Source organism: Gobio gobio (assembly GCF_949357685.1).
Source record: "Gobio gobio genome assembly, chromosome: 17".
Classification (NCBI taxonomy): Eukaryota; Metazoa; Chordata; class Actinopteri; order Cypriniformes; family Gobionidae; genus Gobio; species Gobio gobio.
This window is the reverse complement of record NC_137110.1, coordinates 8,844,207-8,863,399: the sequence shown is the minus strand read 5'-3', so window position 1 is coordinate 8,863,399 and position 19,193 is coordinate 8,844,207. Positions and strand designations below refer to the sequence as shown.

Here is a 19,193-nt window from a genome sequence, read left to right as displayed (position 1 = left end):
AAAGTAAATAAGATGTTTTTGTAGTCATATCCAGAATCTGCTGACTTTTTCCACATTTTCTGTACAAATTTTTATGGGAAAAAATCTGAATCTCTAGAATGTTTTTAAATAAGATGTAACTGAACTAAGAGTACTTGACACTGGCAAATGAAAGCATAATCAATATACCAAAATTCGTCATAAATGAATATCAGTGGGCGAAGGATGTGTAGAACTTTGCGATAAAACTCCAGGATAATGATTCCCTTTGGAACTAGTCATATTACATGAATCCTGGCTGAAAATATGTACCTTTTTAAAGACAGCTGGGTCTGGGAGGGCAGGACCAAAGAAAGGCACGTCATCTCTTGCCGTCACAGATACCTACAATAACATAAAAGAAATTATGACATAGGAGACAATGGATAGTTCAGTAAGGATAGTTCACCCAAAAATGAAAAATCTGTCATTAATTCCTCACCCTCATATCGTTCTAAACTCCTAAGACCTTTGTTTGTCTTCAGAACACAAATTCAGATATTTTTGATGAAATACGAGAGCTGACAGGTCCAGAAAGGTAGTAAAAACTGGTTGTTAAAATGGTCCATGTGACTTCAACCTTTATTTTATGAAGCAAAAATAATGTTTAATACAGTGCATCACTTTCGAGTTCTACGGCAGAGCGGCGGCTCACCATTGGCTAGCTCCTGCGTCAGCATCACACACATGCGTCGTGGTGCTCACGTGAACAGCATCAGCCAATGGCAAGCCGCCGTTCTGCTGTAGAACTCGAAAGCGCTGCACTGTATTCACAGTGTAAACTGTGTAGGAGTCATTATTTTTGTTTGTTTTTTGCGCACAAAAAAAATTCTCGTTGCTTCATATAATTAAGGTTGAACTACTGGAGAAACATGGACCATTTTAACAATGTCTTTACTACCTTTCTGCCTTTTCCGAAGGTCTTACGGGTTTGGAACGACATGAAGGCGAGTAATTAATGACAGAATTTTTATATTTTATATACTAACCCTTTAATTCTCTATGCACAACAAGCCATAAGTGACTAATCTATTATATTGGGAATCATCAACGCATATTCATTCTAACAAAAATCCTGAATCAACACAATCACTCCAAGTAAGCATGTGAAGAATTCCTATAACAAAGAAATGTTTTATATAATCCATGGCTCAAGCTTACTAAATGAATTACCTTATAGAGGACGTTATCAGTGCAGGCGTTCTCCACTTGCACCACTACGTAAGCGTGAAGGAAGTTTGATGCAATCATATCGGGAACAAATGGTGTATTTTCTTCTTGGAACACAATAGCCACGATGTCATTTCCTATATGCCTCTTCCTCTGGAGCTGAAATCAAGTCAACAAAACTGTGAAGTAATAAGAGGAAGCTGCGCGTAAGGTCTATACATCAAATTTTAGATTCACTTCTTTGAAAAGACCAGCTAAAACTGAAACTCAAACTAAAAACTAAAACAGGCCATGCACATGAAGAATTTAGGTTTGTGGTCTCAAACAGAATCAACAATATTATACCAGTTTGTGAGGTATATTATACCATGTTTTTAATTAAAACTAGTTTGTTCTAAGCGTAAAAATATGCAGAAAACGTAAATTTTCACACATAGAACAGACAAGTTTTGGTCAAAAAAAATTGGGCCAGTCAGAGGCAAAAGTAAAGGTAAAATTCTAACGCAACAATAGGGAGAAAAATATGGACAAATGAGTGTGAAGATTGTCTGGGATTATTCATACAGTAACTATTTATACATTTAATTCACATGAACAAGTGTTTATTTAGTTATGAGTAGTCCTTATAAGTGTCTTCACTTTGATGACAATTTGCAGGGGGAAAAAAAATTGTTTATCTAACAACATCCTTTTCCCGAGCCAGATACTACATTCAACTTCTTGATAAATTGAACATTAAAACAAATGGAGAATCTCACAAGGCAAACCAGTCAAATTCTACATAAAGAAAATGATTTTGCATGTTGTATTATGAGCATATTCCCTATTGTTGTACTACAGTTTTTCTTTTGATTATATGGTGACCTGGTAAGTTCTTGATATGCTTTGTGAGATTCACCCTTATACTGATTTATTATTTCTTAAATTTCCCACAAAATAACAATATTGGATTATAATAACATTATACATAATGCAGAGCGATTTGTGTTTTATTACTCCAATGATGTCAAAGCCCTCATTTTCAGAACAATAATTAAATTTATACTTGATTTAACATGTGACAAAAGAATATTAGCATTCTGCAGGGTGTCAGTTTTATCTCCCATAAACCTTCAAAGGTTTATCTGATTAGCTTTCCTCAGTTGAACCGCTCGTTCGCTTTCTTCACAGCTTGCCCATAAATACTTATTAGAGAGTACTGTCATAACAGAAAAATAGTTCAGTTATTCACAAGTTCAAAAGAAAACTGCATCAAAGTGTTGAGGAAATTGATAAGACATACTGAAGGACGTTTACAGCCCTGTGGCAAACATCAGTCAAAACGATGTTTTCAGATAGAAACAAACCATTTTAAGGCGAAAACTAATTTGTCTCTGTCAGTCTGGAGGCCATTACCTTATTACTATACGGTAGCTCTCATATAACATCACATATCAGGTACAATAGCGATTAAAAAGCAGCAGGTGATGAGTCTGTACTCTGTACCCATATGTTCTCTCTGGCCTCTGAGGTGCCATATTGAAGAGGGTGTGTTTTAGTGGCCAGCATTGTAAGAGGGCAGTCTGTGCTGAAACCCCTAGGTGATGTTCTGCCTGAGCAAAACAAAACATGCATGACAACAGATGGCTTTCCAGGATCAGTCATTTGTACTGTGTGGTTTGTTCGCTAATTAACAGAGCATGCTGTTGGTCAGTGCATTGGCCAGCAGTGGTCAAGCATCTCTGGGGGGCTGCAACTGGTTACCCAAAACGAACACGAACTGTGAAATAAAACGATTTCCCAAAATGTTACTGTTTTGTCATAAAGGTGCTCATGTATTTATTCATATTTACCCACCTTCTAAGGGTGACCAAAGGTTGATTTAGTTAAAGGGGTCATGACGTTTTTTTTGTCCTTGAAGTTCACTTATAACGTTGAAAAAATTGCACAAAATAAACAAATATATACATTGCCAAAAGTATTGGGACACCCCTCCAAATCATTGAATTCAGGTGTTCCGATCACTTCCATGGCCAAAGGTGTATAAAATAATGCACCTAGGCATGCAGACGCTTCTACAAACATTTGTGAAAGAATGGGTCGCTCTCAGGAGCTCAGTGAACTCAAGCGTGGTATAGTGATAGGTTGCCACCTGTGCAATAAGTCCATTCGTGAAATTTCCTCACTACCAAATATTCTACGGTCAACTGTTAGTGGTATTATAATAAAGTGGAAGCAATTGGGAACAACAGTAACTCATCCACAAAGTGGTAGGCCACGGAAAATCACAGAGCGGGGTCAGCGCATGCTGAGGCACACAGTGCGCAGAAGTGGCCAACTTTCAACAGAGTCAATAGTTACAGACTTCCAAGCTTTGTGTGGCCTTCAGATTAGCTCAAGAACAGTGTGTAGAGACCTTCATGGAATATGTTTCCATGGCCGAGCAGCTGCATCCAAGCCTTATATCACCAAGTGCAATGCAATGCTTCGGATGCAGTGGTGTAAAGCACGTTGCCACTGGACTCTAGAGAAGTGGAGACGTGTTCTCTGGAGTGACAAATCACGCTTCTCTGTCTGGCAATCCGATGGACGAGTCTGGGTTTGGCAGTTGCCAGGAGAACGGTACTTGCCTGACTGAATTGTGCCAAGTGTAAAGTTTGGTGCGGGGGTTGTTTTTCAGGGGTTGGGCTTGGCTCCTCAAAGTCCAGGGAAAGGAACTTCAGCATGCCAAGACATTTTGGACAATTTCATGCTCCCAACTTTGTGTTGGGGATGGCCTTACTGTTCCAACATGCACCAACAAGGTCCATAAAGACATGGATGAGCGAGTTTGATGTGGAGGAACTTGACTGGCCTGCACAGAGTCCTGACCTCAACCTGATAGAACACCTTTGGGATGAATTAGACATCAGTGTCTGACCTCACAAATGCGCTTCTGGAAGAATGGTCAAAAATTCCCATAAACACACTCCTAAACCTTGTGGAAAGCTTTCCCAGAAGAGTTGAAGCTGTTATGACTGCAAAGGGTGGGCCAACTCCATATTAAACCCTACGGATTAAGAATGGGAATCATTTAATTCATGTGCATGTAAAGGCAGGCGTCCCAAAACTTTTGGCAATATAGTTTATGTGGAAAAACTATTCTTTTCAACCTTCATTCTGACCTTCTGTCTGAAATGATCTGTTTTAAAGGGGTGGTTCCTTTAAGGCTTGTAGGTAAACAGCCACTGTTATGACTGGCTAACGTCATTGCACAGGAAACCGTATCAATGCCCACTCGCTATTGCACGCGAGTAAGTCTTTTAAAAACATCCATATAAAATCGTCATATACAGACAAAGCATTTTACTTCTGTGATGCAGCTGCTGTCAGAGCCAACACAGTTGGCTGCTTCATCTTTGCAAACTCTCCATTACACTGTGCCTCGTTTACAAAAACAAAATGCTCCGAACAAACATATAATCTTCCAACGTGATGAGGGACTCCATTAAAATAAACCATCCACTTGTTTCCGACGCTGGGATCATTCTGAAGTCTGTACAGTGATGCAAAAGAGCGGTTTAAACAGGAAGCGTCAAAGTAAACGTTATATCACTCTTCCATGTGTCCTGTTGTCTGCAAACACAAGCGCATGGACTGGAGTATGTCAGAAAGTAAACGGGCATCTGTATACTGTATCTAGTGTAGACAGAGTCAGTGATTATAATGAGTTCTATTTGCTTTTGAGCAGCGCTCACATCCAGTGTAGGCAAATGTCAGCCATTAAGTGACTGAATGCCAGTGCCTATGGTGCGATGATGTAAAACTATTCGTTGATGTCTTTCTCTGGAGGCAGTCATATGCAAATGTATTTGACCATGTGACATCACAGATCCCTCAATATCAAAACAAACCATTTTTGGAGCATGATTAAATACCAGTAAATGCTTTGTTTATAATGAGTTGGACGTTTTAAGCAATGAAACGTGAAGGAAGTTATAATGGTACAAAGAATATGTTGAAAGATCAAGGCAAATTTGATTTCCCATGCCATGCCCCTTTAAGAACAGGAATCTGAAATATGTTCTAAAAACCTTTTTCATAATTTCTTCACTGATTGTGAAAAAAATAAAATAAAACAAAACAAAAAGCAAAACAAAACACATGAGGTCTTACCTGCTGGGAATCCCCTTCAGTGTATGGCAGCTTTGTGGACACGTGGAACATTATCTCTTTATTGTGAAAGTTGTGGTAGACTGACTCGGTTCCTGTCTGGCCATGTGTCACATCCAGGCCACCACGAAAGCTGCATGATGAAAGAAGACCAAAAGGACTTATTCATATTTATTAATATTTTTAAACTCAAACATGCCAGCTGTCATGACAACACTTTTTTGGTCCTGTGACAACATTCAAATCAGTCACAGCCTTTACTCAACATTTAATCCTGACCTAGGCCTGACATCAAAAGAAAATAGAAGATACGTTTGCAACTGAAGCTTCAACAACTCTCCACCTAACCCTTCATGTGATTGGTCGATAGGAATGTTGTTCCAGGACCAGGAAAAAAGACCTACTAGGGTAATGTACTGTATGTCTATACCCTTTAAAATCATGAAGTTCAATCTTCTCTCCCATAAACTCCAGAAACTCAACAAAAGCTGGACTTTCTTCATTGTTTCCAAATAGTTCCTCTTCTGTTGTCTGAAGAAGAGAGAACATATTGGTGACACAAATCCTCAATTTATATAAATTAAGCATGGTGTAAACCAGGCACACACTGAAAGGTGATCTGACCTGGGCAAATTTCTGATAGATGACTCCAAACTTGAAGTTGTTACTTATGACGTGCTCATCAAAGGTCACAATGAGTCTGGATGCCTTGAAACGGGTTACAAATGAGGGTCAGTGTATGGAAATATAAATGTATATATTGAACTAGGGGTGTCCCCGACTAATGATTTACACATTCGAATCAGAATTGTCGAATCTTTCTATAGTCGACCGATAGTCGAATCATCTATGTGTGAATGGGTTGGGACTGGGAGGGGCACGACAGTCAGCAGGAGGGTAAAACTATTTTTATTTTATTTTACACACTCCACACAGCAACAACTTTTAATAAAGCGACCAAAACTGCCTGCCAACTGACAGACGAACTGACAATGGCTTTCTTATTTAGGTTTAAATAAAAGGTAATGTGGTGGATAAACATTCGTAAAATGTTTTCTCATAGCATTTTAAATCCGCGATCGAAATACAGAACATCACACAAATATATAAAAGAACATTTTGATAAATAAACCTAAACAAAATACCTGCCTAGAGAGGAAAAGAACACACTGACTGCAGACAGGATTTGCATTTCACATTTTGCAAAATTAAATTAAATCGGCAAAATTGCTGTGCCAGCATGCTTTCAGTGCAGCGCAACATCGAGACAACGAAAAACAATAAAAAGCATTAATTTACAGAATTAAATTAGAACAGAATATACATTACTAATAATAAAAAAATAGATAAAAACGAAATCAAGTCACAGGGAGCATAATAAATGTGTGCAAAATGCCAAAGTGCAGGGGAACATATGAAGACCTCTGATGCAAAAGCCTCTAATGTGTCGAACGCGATCATCGGCGCGCATCCGTTGTGTAGTATACTTTGAAAGACGCGCGGACAGGCAGTGCGCTCTTAAACTTGCCCGTTTTAAGTGGAAAGCCATGTTTGTTGTTGATGAGTGCTAGGACATGAGCTGTTGGCACAACTTGCATTTTACTTTTTTTGGATCATCTTTTACTATTTCAAAGTGCATTCACATTTTAGAGTTTCTTATTCCAGACATTAAGTAATCCCTGCCGCCAAGATGCGCCTCGTCTGTCACGGATCAGGGAAAGTGAAACTTAAATCTGTCACAGGGGTGATTGGATTTATTCACACACACACGTTAAAAATATTTATTGAACGCTTATTTTTTTTCACGTTTTTTTTTACAGCATTATCATAATAAAAGGCTATATATAACTTTATATAACCGTACAAAACCAGTAGTTCTGTGTGAAATTATACATTACGCACCCCCATATTGCCAAAATGGTAAGATCCTCGTTTCATAACACCCGCGAAGATTCGACTGTGAGATCGGTGGTCGAATCAGGCTCCGCATATCGATGCATCGAATCTTCGACTATTCGGGGTCACCCCTATATTGAACTCATTGTTGATGTGCCTGTTTCAGCTTACCTTTGGGTATAAGACAGGATAAAATCTGTCCACATTCACCTCTTCACAGACAAGCTTGAGAAAAATAGACAAATAAATTAGTGATTGATCTCATTTACATATTTCTAATCAAATTATTTTTCTAATTACTAAGGTTGTCAGTTTAATTTAGAAAAAAAATGTGATGCAAATTAAGCATAATTCAATCATCACATTAGGTTTATGTTCTCATTGAGATAAATATTAATCAATTATTTAATTTAAATATATAATTGCAATTTTTTTTTATAAATAAATAAAAATAAAACGATTTAATACATCTCCCTGTCATGTAATTGAATATTTTTTTAATCCACTGACAGCCATAAAAAAAAATATTCTCGGCTCAACCTACCTTGGCCATCTGGACAACATTAGGGAACTCGGTCAGACAAGAAATAGGAATCACATCATGGTGGGTTTTAAACTTTGACCTAGAATTAAAAGACAAGAAAGGGATTCACAGTATCCACCATTACAATCTATTCAAAGTAATGTTATAATAAAAATAGCATCAACCTCTATTATCCTGTATTAAAAGTCACTTTGGATAAAAGCATCGTCTAAATGCATAAACGTAAATGTAATATAAACTTTATATTTAGCAGGAAAGGCAGAGACAGAGGGAGAGAGACAGAGAGATGAATGGTAGGTCAATAAAAAAGTAGCCATGTGAATCAGTCCAGCATTCACAGGTGCCCTTGTCAATTATCTTCCAGCCAGTGCGTAACATTCAAAGAGTCCATGAAGAGCTCCCTTCATAAAAGAGAGGCTTTATAGATCAGCTTCTTTCTGACATGTACACGGCCTCTGGTTCCCATCCCCATCATTAATGGGCCTTAAGACAGGCTGTGGGTTATAAAAGAATAGATATGCCCTTGTGTTCCTCCTGCATATTTTGAACACTTAAGTCAGACCAGCTTCGAAAATGAACAATGAGAGAATATGTGAAAGATGAGAGTAGACGTGAATGTTCCTGCAACAGGGTTATGCAGCATTCAGATCTGAATTGGGAATATCTTTTAAATTCCAATTCAACTTCTTGAATTAGATTGGAATTGAAATAGCAACAAGGATGCAGAATTGTAAATGAAATGTAAGGAAGTAGCATTAAAAGGAAATGAGGGTTTCTTCTGAGAACTGAGAAGTACATTTTGTAGCTTTTGTGTTCTTTTACTATTCAGTACATCAGCTATTTACTTATGTACCGTAACGTATTTTAGGAGACAATAATCTGTGACAAAAGTATTAATGAAACATAACTCCGAATTCAAAACATCAAAGCAACACATTTTTCATATGGGAAGAGTTGAGAGTGTGCTTGTTTGAAGTACCTAAACAACAGTCGAAGGTGCTCCTGGTCTCCGATCACATCATACTTCACTGAGAAGACCAGGTGTCCTAGAGCGCTGTCCACTGAGTAATAATTAAAGTGCTCCTGCGGGAAGAGTTATAAACAGACATAAACTCTCAGAAAGACTCTTTACATTACCACATATTTCTAAAAGCTCTGACCCTGATAGACAGCAAGCTCAAAGAGTATTATCACTGCAGAGGGAAATGACAATAACGCCAATAAAGGGACAAAACACTCAACTCAAACAATCCTGTTTTCATAATAATCATCAATTCATTTTTTCCATTGGTGAGAAAACAGTCCTGATTTGATCAACTTAATGAATGGATGGATGGATCTCTCCTTGGTGGATGGGTGGATTGGATAGATAGATGGATGGATAGATCTCTCCTTGGTGGATGGGTGGATTGGATAGATAGATGGATGGATAGATTTCTCCTTGGTGGATGGGTGGATTGGATAGATAGATGGATGAATAGATCTCTCCTTGGTGGATGGGTGGATTGGATAGATAGATGGATAGGATAGATCTCAACTTAGTGGATGGATGGATGGATAGATCTCACCTTGGTGGATGGGTGGGTGGGTGTGTGGATGGATGGGGTGATGGATGGATGGATAGATGGGCTAGATCTCAAATTAGTGGATGGATGGATGGATGGATAGATCTCACCTTGGTGGAGGGTGGATGGATGGATGGATGGAAAGGATAGATCTCAACTTAGTGGATGGGTGGGTGGATGAATGGATGGATGGATGGATGGATGGATAGGATAGGTCTCAACTTAGTGGATGGATGGATGGATGGATGGATGGATAGATCTCAACTTAGTGGATGGATGGATGGATGGATGGATAGATAGATAATACCTTGGTGGATGGGTGGGTGTGTGGATGGATGGATGGATAGGCTAGATCTCAACTTAGTGGATGGATAGATAGATCTCACCTTGGTGGATGGGTGGGTGGATGGGTGGATGGATAGGATAGATCTCAACTTAGTGGATGGATGGATGGATGGGTAGATCTCACCTTGGTGGATAGGTGGGTGCGTGGGTGGATGGATAGGCTAGATCTCAACTTAGTGGATGGATGGATAGATCTCACCTTGGTGGATGGGTGGGTAGATGGATAGGATAGATCTCAACTTAGTGGATGGATGGATGGATGGATAGATTTCACCTTGGTGGATGGGTGGGTGCGTGAGTGGGTGGGTGGATGGATAGGCTAGATATCAACTTAGTGGATCGATGGATAGATCTCGTGGATGGGTGGGTAGATGGATGGATAGGATAGATGTCAACTTAGTGGATGGATGGATGGATGGATAGATCTCACCTTGGTGGATGGATGGATGGATGGATGGGATAGGATAGGATAGGATAGATCTGAACTTAGTGGATGGATGGATGGATGGATGGATGGATGGATGGATGGATGGGTAGGATAGATCTCACCTTGGTGGATGAGTGGGTGGATGGATGGATGGATAGATAGGATAGGATAAATAGATAGATCTCACCTTGCCCAGGAAGTGTTTGCTGTAGATCTTGGCTAAGCTGTTGGTCTCCAGTTTATCCTGTGATGCGGGGCAAGGGGGCGGTTCCTCTGGTGCGGTGGAGGAGCCCAAATCATGATTGGTCCCTTCAATCCAGTAACCCCCAAACTGGGGCAGCAGAATCAGTGGTAAAGAACCAGTACGCCCTAATACCTGCCAACCCACAAAAACGAGAAAAAATTTACAACCAGTACAACAAGAAAACACATTCATATTTACAAATAAAAAAGAATTAAAAAAACAAGTTTGCAACCTCATGGACGCTGGGATAAGGAATGTAGTCTTCCTCTGTCTGTGGAAGCAATATAGAGAGATTAAATATTTTGACCCCTTCATTCGAGTCAATTTATGCTGAAAAAATATGAAGGTACATTAAGTGCAAAAGCCCTTAAACACAGTGCGCCAGACCGGCGGAGATGATTGCAAACAAACACTGAACTATATACAATATACACACAGCCTGAGGCGAGAGCATCTGATCACATGTTCTGGTGTTTTATGTTGGCGCATGTGGCCTTAAAACTAAATGGAACAATATCATACAGCACATCTATATATTCCAGTAAATACAGACTTACAGGGAATTTATATCTTGAGTCTAATATGTGATTCATCTTTATAAACTCATAAAAGCATAAAGCATTACATTGTAAGTAAGTTTGTGTATGAGTGCACCCTGAGGGGCGTTCGCACAGGACGTGTACACTGCAAAATACACTTTCATCTACACAGAAGACACTTACTTTATTAAGCAAAATGAGATTATTATGTGTTTTTAGAGAAATATAACAACATTTGAGGCTCAATGGGGAAAGAACAAACTTAATTTAAACTTAATTTGAAGGGTAAACAAGTTTATGTTTTCTTATTCATTTCTCATTAATTGTTGCATTGTTTAAAACTGACATTGATCTGCTTCTTGTCAAAAGTTGAACTATTAGTTCATAGTTGAACTAGAGTTGAACTACAAGATGCTGAAAAAACATATTGTAACTGTGCTTGTCTAGTGCGTTGACTCATTCGGAACACATTTTTTAATCAATACTTGTATTTCCATCATCCTTGGATATTTTCACTGAGCTAGTTGCAATGCATTTTGTCTTTTATCTGCAGAGAATCCAATTTGGCCAAAAGGTATCTTAATAGGCAGCATAATTATGCTGCCATCCTTTTGGAACAGCCTTTATGTCAGAAGTGCCCCTGGGATGCATTAAAATGTCAACATTTTAAGGCAACCGAGATTTCCTGAATTTTAAAGCTATGAGAATGAGGGTTAATGCGAAAACATCTGTCTGGAATAAAAGCAGCATTGTGTGTTCCTGTGTGCATGTGATAAACACAACGCTGATGACAGGGACGGTTCGTGACGGCCATAACAGATGTGTGTTTATGTGGCTCTAAATATACACACTTACTTTGAGAGGAGGTGGAAGAGAGCACCTCTGCTCATCCATTCTACTGCTCTGTGTTTTTAAAAAGGAGAGGATATTTAGTACATACAGTTCATTTAAAAACGCACATCAAATTGAATTGACATCATTAATACAGTAATAGAATGGTAAATACCAGACATTAAAAAACATCATTTGAAGTTAATAACTTGAAATAAATGTACTGTATATACTTGAGAATTAAAAAAAATAATATGCAACAAAAAAAAATTAAACACAGATATTACACAGAGACAATTAGGCCTGAAACATATTCTACGCAAGAATGCAAACAATTCAAGCTACTTAAGCTATAGTGGACACTGGCATAAACGTCTTCTTTTTGTAAATATATTTTTAATTATTTCATAATACTGTAAAAATGATTTTAACGGTAAAAGACTGTACTGTGAAAAACAGTTAATTGGTTAACAGAAAGTTTCTGTACTATATACGGTGAATAACTGTAATAGATCTAACCTTACATTCAATTTGCAGTTTTTGGAAGTGAAAAAGAACAAGTCATTGTGTAATTTACAGTGAAAAAACGTAAATTGACATTCCCAGAATTCCCTGCGTGACACTTCGCATTTGATGTATTTTCATTGAAATAACTGTTTCTTCTAATCAGTTATGTACATTAGGGTTTTATGTTACATCTTATGTTGTTAAATTAATGTTTATTGCATTTTTTACATTTCATGTGTGTTACCATGATGGTGTTTAGTGTTTGTGTGAATGACACTGTGCACCTTCTATATATTAATATTGTCCTACTTTAAGCTGCTTATCATGGGCTTTGATTCATCACGTGATTCTCATCACCACTGTGATTGGCCGTTGTCAGTATATATCAAAGGTACATAACAGATATTAGTATTTCAATAGGTTGGTAATTTAACAATATTTCAGTTAATGAAATAAAACATTTTACCGTAATTTTATAGTGTACACGTAATTATTACAATATTATAAACCTTTAAATTATATGGTGCTGTCCCGTAAAACCTAAAACGTTACTGCTGTATTTTTTACGGTAAAGTTCTGGCTACCAGAGCTGCATTTTTTTTTACTGTAAATTTTACAGGGATTTTTTTTACAATGTACACACATATAAGAAGCTAAAATATATATTTTTTTTTTCCCTACTTTTTAAAAATATGTTTTATCATATATCGCTCTATCGCCCAGTACCAAAGTTTGTGATAATGTATGTTACGTACTGTGGGATTTTACACTGAAAATCTGGGAATGAAAAGTTTTAGAAGTTTGGAAAATGTAAACAAAAATTTGTAAAATATGACCAGTGTTTTTGTGTAATGCATTACCAAGTCATTAATTACAGTAATTTAATTACTTTTCCTTTGGAATAAAATTAAGGGATTAATCTTACTTTTTCTGTAATTTAATAAGTTCCTTCTGATGTAATTGCATTAAATACTGTGTGACTATACAAAAATGGTATATAAAACTATAGTGGATTTAACATCAAAACTTAACATCTAATGAAAAAAATTTTTTTAATGTAAACTTCTCCCTTTTAATAATTTGGACAGTTCAAGAAAAATGTATGCAATTTTATTTGAAAGAATTAAAATATTTTTTAAAAGAACTAAAAGACAGTTTCATATCGAGCCTTGTTTAACTGGTCAAGGATTTAGAAAGTAATTAGTATAAGTAATCCAATATTTTAAAGGAGAGTAATTAATACAGTATTCTAATTTAATAAAGACGCTCGTTGGAACATCTCAAATTACAATGGTTCAACAGACCTTAAAATGCATTAAACAAGCTTTTCTGTATTCTGTATGCGTAGAGTATATTTCTAGCCTAACACATCGTAATTTCAACAGTTAAATGACAGAAGAGCGCAAGTTATAGTTTTAAATGATGAAGTGAATGTGGATTGAGTGACATATGGAAAGAGAACCTGAGAATATAGACGGCAGGTAGATTACAGTAATAATAAAGCAAAGATAGGGAAGGTGTCAAAGTTCATGAAAAGCGAGAGATCGCAAGAAAAGCAATAAACACAAAACCGGATGAAAAGGGGGACTTCTCACCTGCATTCGCTCTATCATTGCAAATATATCTGATGTCTGAGGATCAGGAGAGGAGAGAGAGGAGGATGAACACAATGATAAAGAGTGAGATCTGAGAACTACTCTCGCCTCTCTATAAGAGACAGTAATGGACAGAGCTCCCTATACATTGATCCGACGATCAGCAGTGCATCAGGTGTCCTTCCTCCGTATCACACGGTTCAGCTCGATGGAGGATGAAGACTGTGAAACGGCATAATTTAACGCGGGGACAGAGCAGCTGTGGGTATGAAGGATGTGACCTGACTAGCTACAGCTGCGGTGTCATATCATTGAGCACACAGCTCAAAATAAACCAGCATAAGAAGCCAACACAAATGAAGGGGAACGTTGTTCAGAATTCCCTGCCTGATTATTAGCATCACTATTACTAATGCTCATACTTAGGGTTAGTATTTGAACAAATCCCTAATCTCTGCACTAAGTGATTGGATAAAAAGTAAGTAACCACTCAAAACACCCTGCAACCATCTAGAAATGCCCTAGCAACCACATCGCAACATCCTGGCAACCTACCAGCAGATTTTGCACAGGCAGACACTACTGAAAAGATAAAAAATCTAGTTTGTCAGAATGCTACCATTTTTAAAGTCCCAGTGAACCGGAAGTTGCAACTGATGTTATTTCAGTACTGTGACGTATTTCCAAGCGAAACGGAATATTGAATAGAGGGCAGGGTTTCACTTCAGCGCTCCTCCTCCCCATCTCTCGCTCATAGCAGACTAACGGTTGGAGGGGAGTGGTTAAGGATATTCAAACCCAAGCCGGCGCATAGTCGTCATCGGAAAGGGAACGCCATTCAAGACCGGAAGTTACTTTTCAGATTTTGATTAAAGATTACCACGGCAAACAATTTTTTTATGTGTATTAACTTGCACGGATTAATTGTTCACCCTAAGACCTGTAATGTGGGCTAACAAAGTAAATAAGACCGATTTTGACTTTAATGTTTCATTCTGATGAGACTGCAGAGTCAGGTAGGACTCTGCAAAAGCCTTGCCATTGACTGATTTTTCTCAACAAGAAAACAAGTTATAAACTTACACTTATATAACAAACACACTTCAGAGTACCTTAAAGGAACTGTATGTAAGAAATGTATTTCAATGAATCATAAAATCGCCCTGATATGTCACTAGACATTAAGAAATCATGCTAATTTTAAATATTTATATCACTGACAACAGTAGTCCGGCCAGGATATTCGTCATTTAAAAGTGAAGTTGCAGCCCTCAACTGATGTTGATGTTGACATGTTGTGTTTTGGCCTGAAGCACCACCCTCCACCTGTCTACCAATCACAAAGTCAGTAGTGTTTCGGCATCCGGGTTGCCAGCTCTGCTCTAGTTACCGCAGCTGCAGCAACAAACATTTTGGATACAAAATAAAACTTTAAGAAACCTAAAAGACCTCGTTATGAATCAGAAAATCGTTGTGACAATGAAAAAAAAAAACTTGCCGTGTAGGACTCGTCACTTGCCATTGGAAGCTCCTTGTATTAGCCTACGTTCCTGCTGTATCCTGCAGCCTATCTTCTCGCCTATCTGGCAACCTCGAGTCAGGGGGAGGGGGAGAGGGGATACACCGCTCTACAGTCATTTGAAAGTTATTGCAGGACCAGTTTTGGCCACAATCTTACATACATTTCCATTAAATGACTTCAATGAAACAAAATGCTGTATTGAAACTGGAACTTTAATCAGTTTCCCTCTGACTTGCTGGTTCATCAAAAACAAGCACACACACACACACACGTCTGGTTCACTATCTTTGTGGGGATTTTCCATAGACGTAATGGTTTTCATACCGTACATGCTGTATATTCTATCCCCCTACACTGACCCTGCCCCTAAACCTACCCATCACAGGAGACATACTGCATTTTTACATTTTCAAAATACATCATTTAGTCTGATTTATAAGATGTTTTCCTCATGGGGACCAGCAAATGTCCCCACAATGTAGGTGATCTCAGGTTTTACTATCCTTGTGGGGACATTTGGTCCCCACAATGTAATATAAACAAACACACACATACACACACACACAGACACGCACACGCACGCGCGCACACACACACACACACACACACACACACACACACACACACACACACACACACACACACACACACACACACACACACACACACACACACACACACACACACACACACACACACACACACACACACACACACACACACACACACTTGACTTACAATTTACTTCTGTTGTTTTTATATTAAGCTAACTGGGTGTTTTTTCAACTATGTACACTTTTGGGTCTGTGGACTTTCTGAGAGCTCTCTTAAAATAATCATTTTTTAAGTTAATATAAAGAAATTTCACAAATTAGTAGTCTTGGTACGGGACACATACAGTGGTGGCCAAAATTATTAGAACACTTTCTTATTTTTTTCCAAGAGGACAATGACCCAAAACATTCTTCTAACTATTGCCGGAACTACCTTTGACGGAAATAATCTGCAGGAAAATTGAAAACGGTGGACTGGCCCCCTCAAAGTCCAGACCTCAACCCCATCGAGTACATTTGGGGCGAGTTGGAAAACAAACTGGACAGATCTATTGTACATTCAAAGGAAAGCCTTTGGCTTCAGTTGCAGAAGGCATGGGACAACATAAGTGTTAAAGTTCTCAGAGGAAATATATTGACACTATGCCAGAGAGATGTGCTGCTGTAATTGCTGCAAAGGGTGGACATACCAAATATTAAAGTTAAAAGTGGATAAAAACAGTACGACGGTCAGAGCAACCATCTGCATGTTTCATGAACATTATGAAATGAAATCATGTTTTGGAGGCAATATTTTCAGATCTGTCAGGTGTTCTAATAACTTTGGCCACCCCTGTACATAAGTGTACAAAGTGTATAACGTGTACAATTGTATAACAGTATTTATAACGCATTAATTATGCCTTGTAATGCACCTAATAATGCATTGTATGGTCTCATGAATAATTGTAACATTATATATATTAAGCATTATAATGCTTATGTTACGCCTTTGGAAAGTATATTGCATTAAAACACATGACAACCAATTTCAGATGTAACAAGAAATCGGCAAATATTATAATGCATTATAACTTTTGTAACAATTATTAATGAAAAGATTTATAACATACATTATGAATACCTTTATAATGCATTATACATAAAGGCTTTAAGAAATGTTTTACCAAATAAATAAATCTGTTAAAAACCAAATCACTGAGACATAAGAAGCATCCATTTAAAACATCTTTACTTTATAACCCAACACTTTTTTAAATGTAAAACATTAATTAGTTCCCCAATTTAAATAACTCGTCCCAAAATATAGGTAATTTCAGTTTTTTTCTTTATAATTGTGTGGCATTTACAGCTAATGCACACATTTAATTTCTACTTCTTAAGTTAATTTCACAAACTGTTATGAATCAACAAACCGGACACAGTAGTGAATTTGACATTTCTCAACATAAGAGTGAGAATTTTTTCTCAACAAAGACATCCTATTACATTATATTTCATCACGATTTTGCACAGTACATACTGTACAGATACTATGCAAGCATGTATGAATGAGAAACCCTTATCAGATGCAGAACAATATGATATTATTAAAAAAAATATTATTAAACTATTGCCTTTTCATTTTGCACTGGGTCACAATCAAAAGGTCAGTCATTTACATTTTCATGACAATTTCTCCCCAATTCTCATTACCGTAATGGGGAAAAAAATCAGTTGTGAACTCAACAATAATATATTATAATTTAAATTGTCAAGTATTTATACATAAAGATAATATCTGTTCAATCGTGTCCAGATTCTCATTACAGAATTGCAGTATGAGAGGACAAATCCTTGACAATAATGAGAATTAAAAACTAAATTAAAAGTAAAACATCAGCCCTGATTACAGTAAAAAGAAACACAATCACACATTATTACATGTCTACACCCCAACCCTTGGTCTTTTATATAAGCTCACACACAAACGCACGTTTTTCTCACGTTTACACATTAAGTCTACTTACATCACTGAACCGCCGGCGGTGGTGCATGGCAGCGAGTGCGGGACTGCGAAACCTGTACATACTCTTAGCCATGATGAAGTCAATTAAATCAGCAGGACCCTTAGAGACACACAACTGTGACCTACAACGACACACTCTTTCTCTCAATCTTTAGATGTTCAGTTCATGAGAAAAGCAGTGGGAAAGGAGAGAAAAAGACACATAGCTTCCTCAATCTGCAACAACTTCCCGTATTTCAGTCAAGCATGCCATACGAAACAGCCTCTAATGAAGGAAATCACTGGTAACTGACATGTGGAAGTGTGTGTGTGTGTGTGTGTGTGTGAGAGTCTGTGAGCACAGAAGCGTCATGCCCATTTAAACCACACATGCCCCCTCAGATTTACAAGCCAAAAGAAATGCAAAAAAAGCGTTTTTTTGTATCTTTGATAATTAAATGGCCCCATTAATTGACATTTTTTTGTGCAAAATGCTGTGACAGAATTCACCAATTATCAAAATGCCAAACTGCTCTTTTCAATACTTTGAAAAAGCTCAATGAGTGGCTTGAGAGTGTTTGCATGCTTTCTAAAGTGAGCCTGTGAAAACTCATGACTTTTGGATAACCTTAAGAGGTTAGTGCAATAGCGGAAACAGTTGGGGTAATGTGATTGCAAAGCTTTTGCTGAAATATGCAAGCATCTCATTCTTAATTACCCAAATATCTAATATATAAATGTATTTCCCATTCCATTACAGTGTGTCTGTCAGAATGTTACTCTGACAATGTCAGAGTTCATGAGAGATAATATGATTTCCTGTTGTCACATTTGCACAACTGTAATGCATCTGCCAACACTATTATTGAAATACTACAACAGCACGAGTGCCGTGGGCAGGCAGGCGGTTTAAAAAACCTTAATGTGACAGACACACACAGCAATGAAAATGTCTATAAAAGTGAATAATGTGCAGCCAAAGCAGAGTTACGGTGATAGAATTGGATAGAAGCCCAGCTCGAAATTAACTTCTGTGCTTTCTAATAACTTTTACATTCAAGAATAACATGCTGTTGTTGTGGTAAAACCATCCTGTCTGAACGCTATTGTTGCTCTGGGATTCGGGGGAATCTAATGTAGCATCCAAAACCTCTGATTCCAGGATCATCCCTGCCAGGAGGATTCCCAGGATTCAGGTGTTTGCTAATTCAGGAAGGAATCGGTCTGGGAAACCCAGAATTTCATTCCTCTGAGACACAATGTCTGCTCCAAGAGGAGAAAAATGTTAATTATCAACTTGGATGTTTCACCTAAAAGG

The 19,193-nt window shown here is 37.7% G+C and overlaps 1 protein-coding gene across 3 annotated transcripts in view; it reads right to left on the bottom strand.

Moving 5' to 3' along the window:
* The window catches only part of rap1gapb (RAP1 GTPase activating protein b), a 67,703-nt gene that overhangs the window by 17,110 nt on the left and 31,400 nt on the right, over positions 1–19,193 (bottom strand). For all 3 annotated transcript variants that reach the window (XR_013818270.1, XM_079840266.1, XM_079840267.1), the window contains exons 4-14: positions 11,735–11,782; positions 10,573–10,611; positions 10,284–10,472; positions 8,739–8,842; positions 7,760–7,838; positions 7,387–7,440; positions 5,944–6,027; positions 5,750–5,850; positions 5,323–5,452; positions 1,192–1,347; positions 292–363 (exon numbers count right to left, since the gene is read on the bottom strand). Coding sequence is in view for 2 of the 3 variants with exons in the window: in XM_079840266.1 (XP_079696392.1) it covers positions 292–363; positions 1,192–1,347; positions 5,323–5,452; positions 5,750–5,850; positions 5,944–6,027; positions 7,387–7,440; positions 7,760–7,838; positions 8,739–8,842; positions 10,284–10,472; positions 10,573–10,611; positions 11,735–11,782 (1,056 nt within the window). In the remaining variant the exon portion in view is untranslated. The remainder of the gene's footprint in view (positions 1–291; positions 364–1,191; positions 1,348–5,322; positions 5,453–5,749; positions 5,851–5,943; positions 6,028–7,386; positions 7,441–7,759; positions 7,839–8,738; positions 8,843–10,283; positions 10,473–10,572; positions 10,612–11,734; positions 11,783–19,193) is intronic.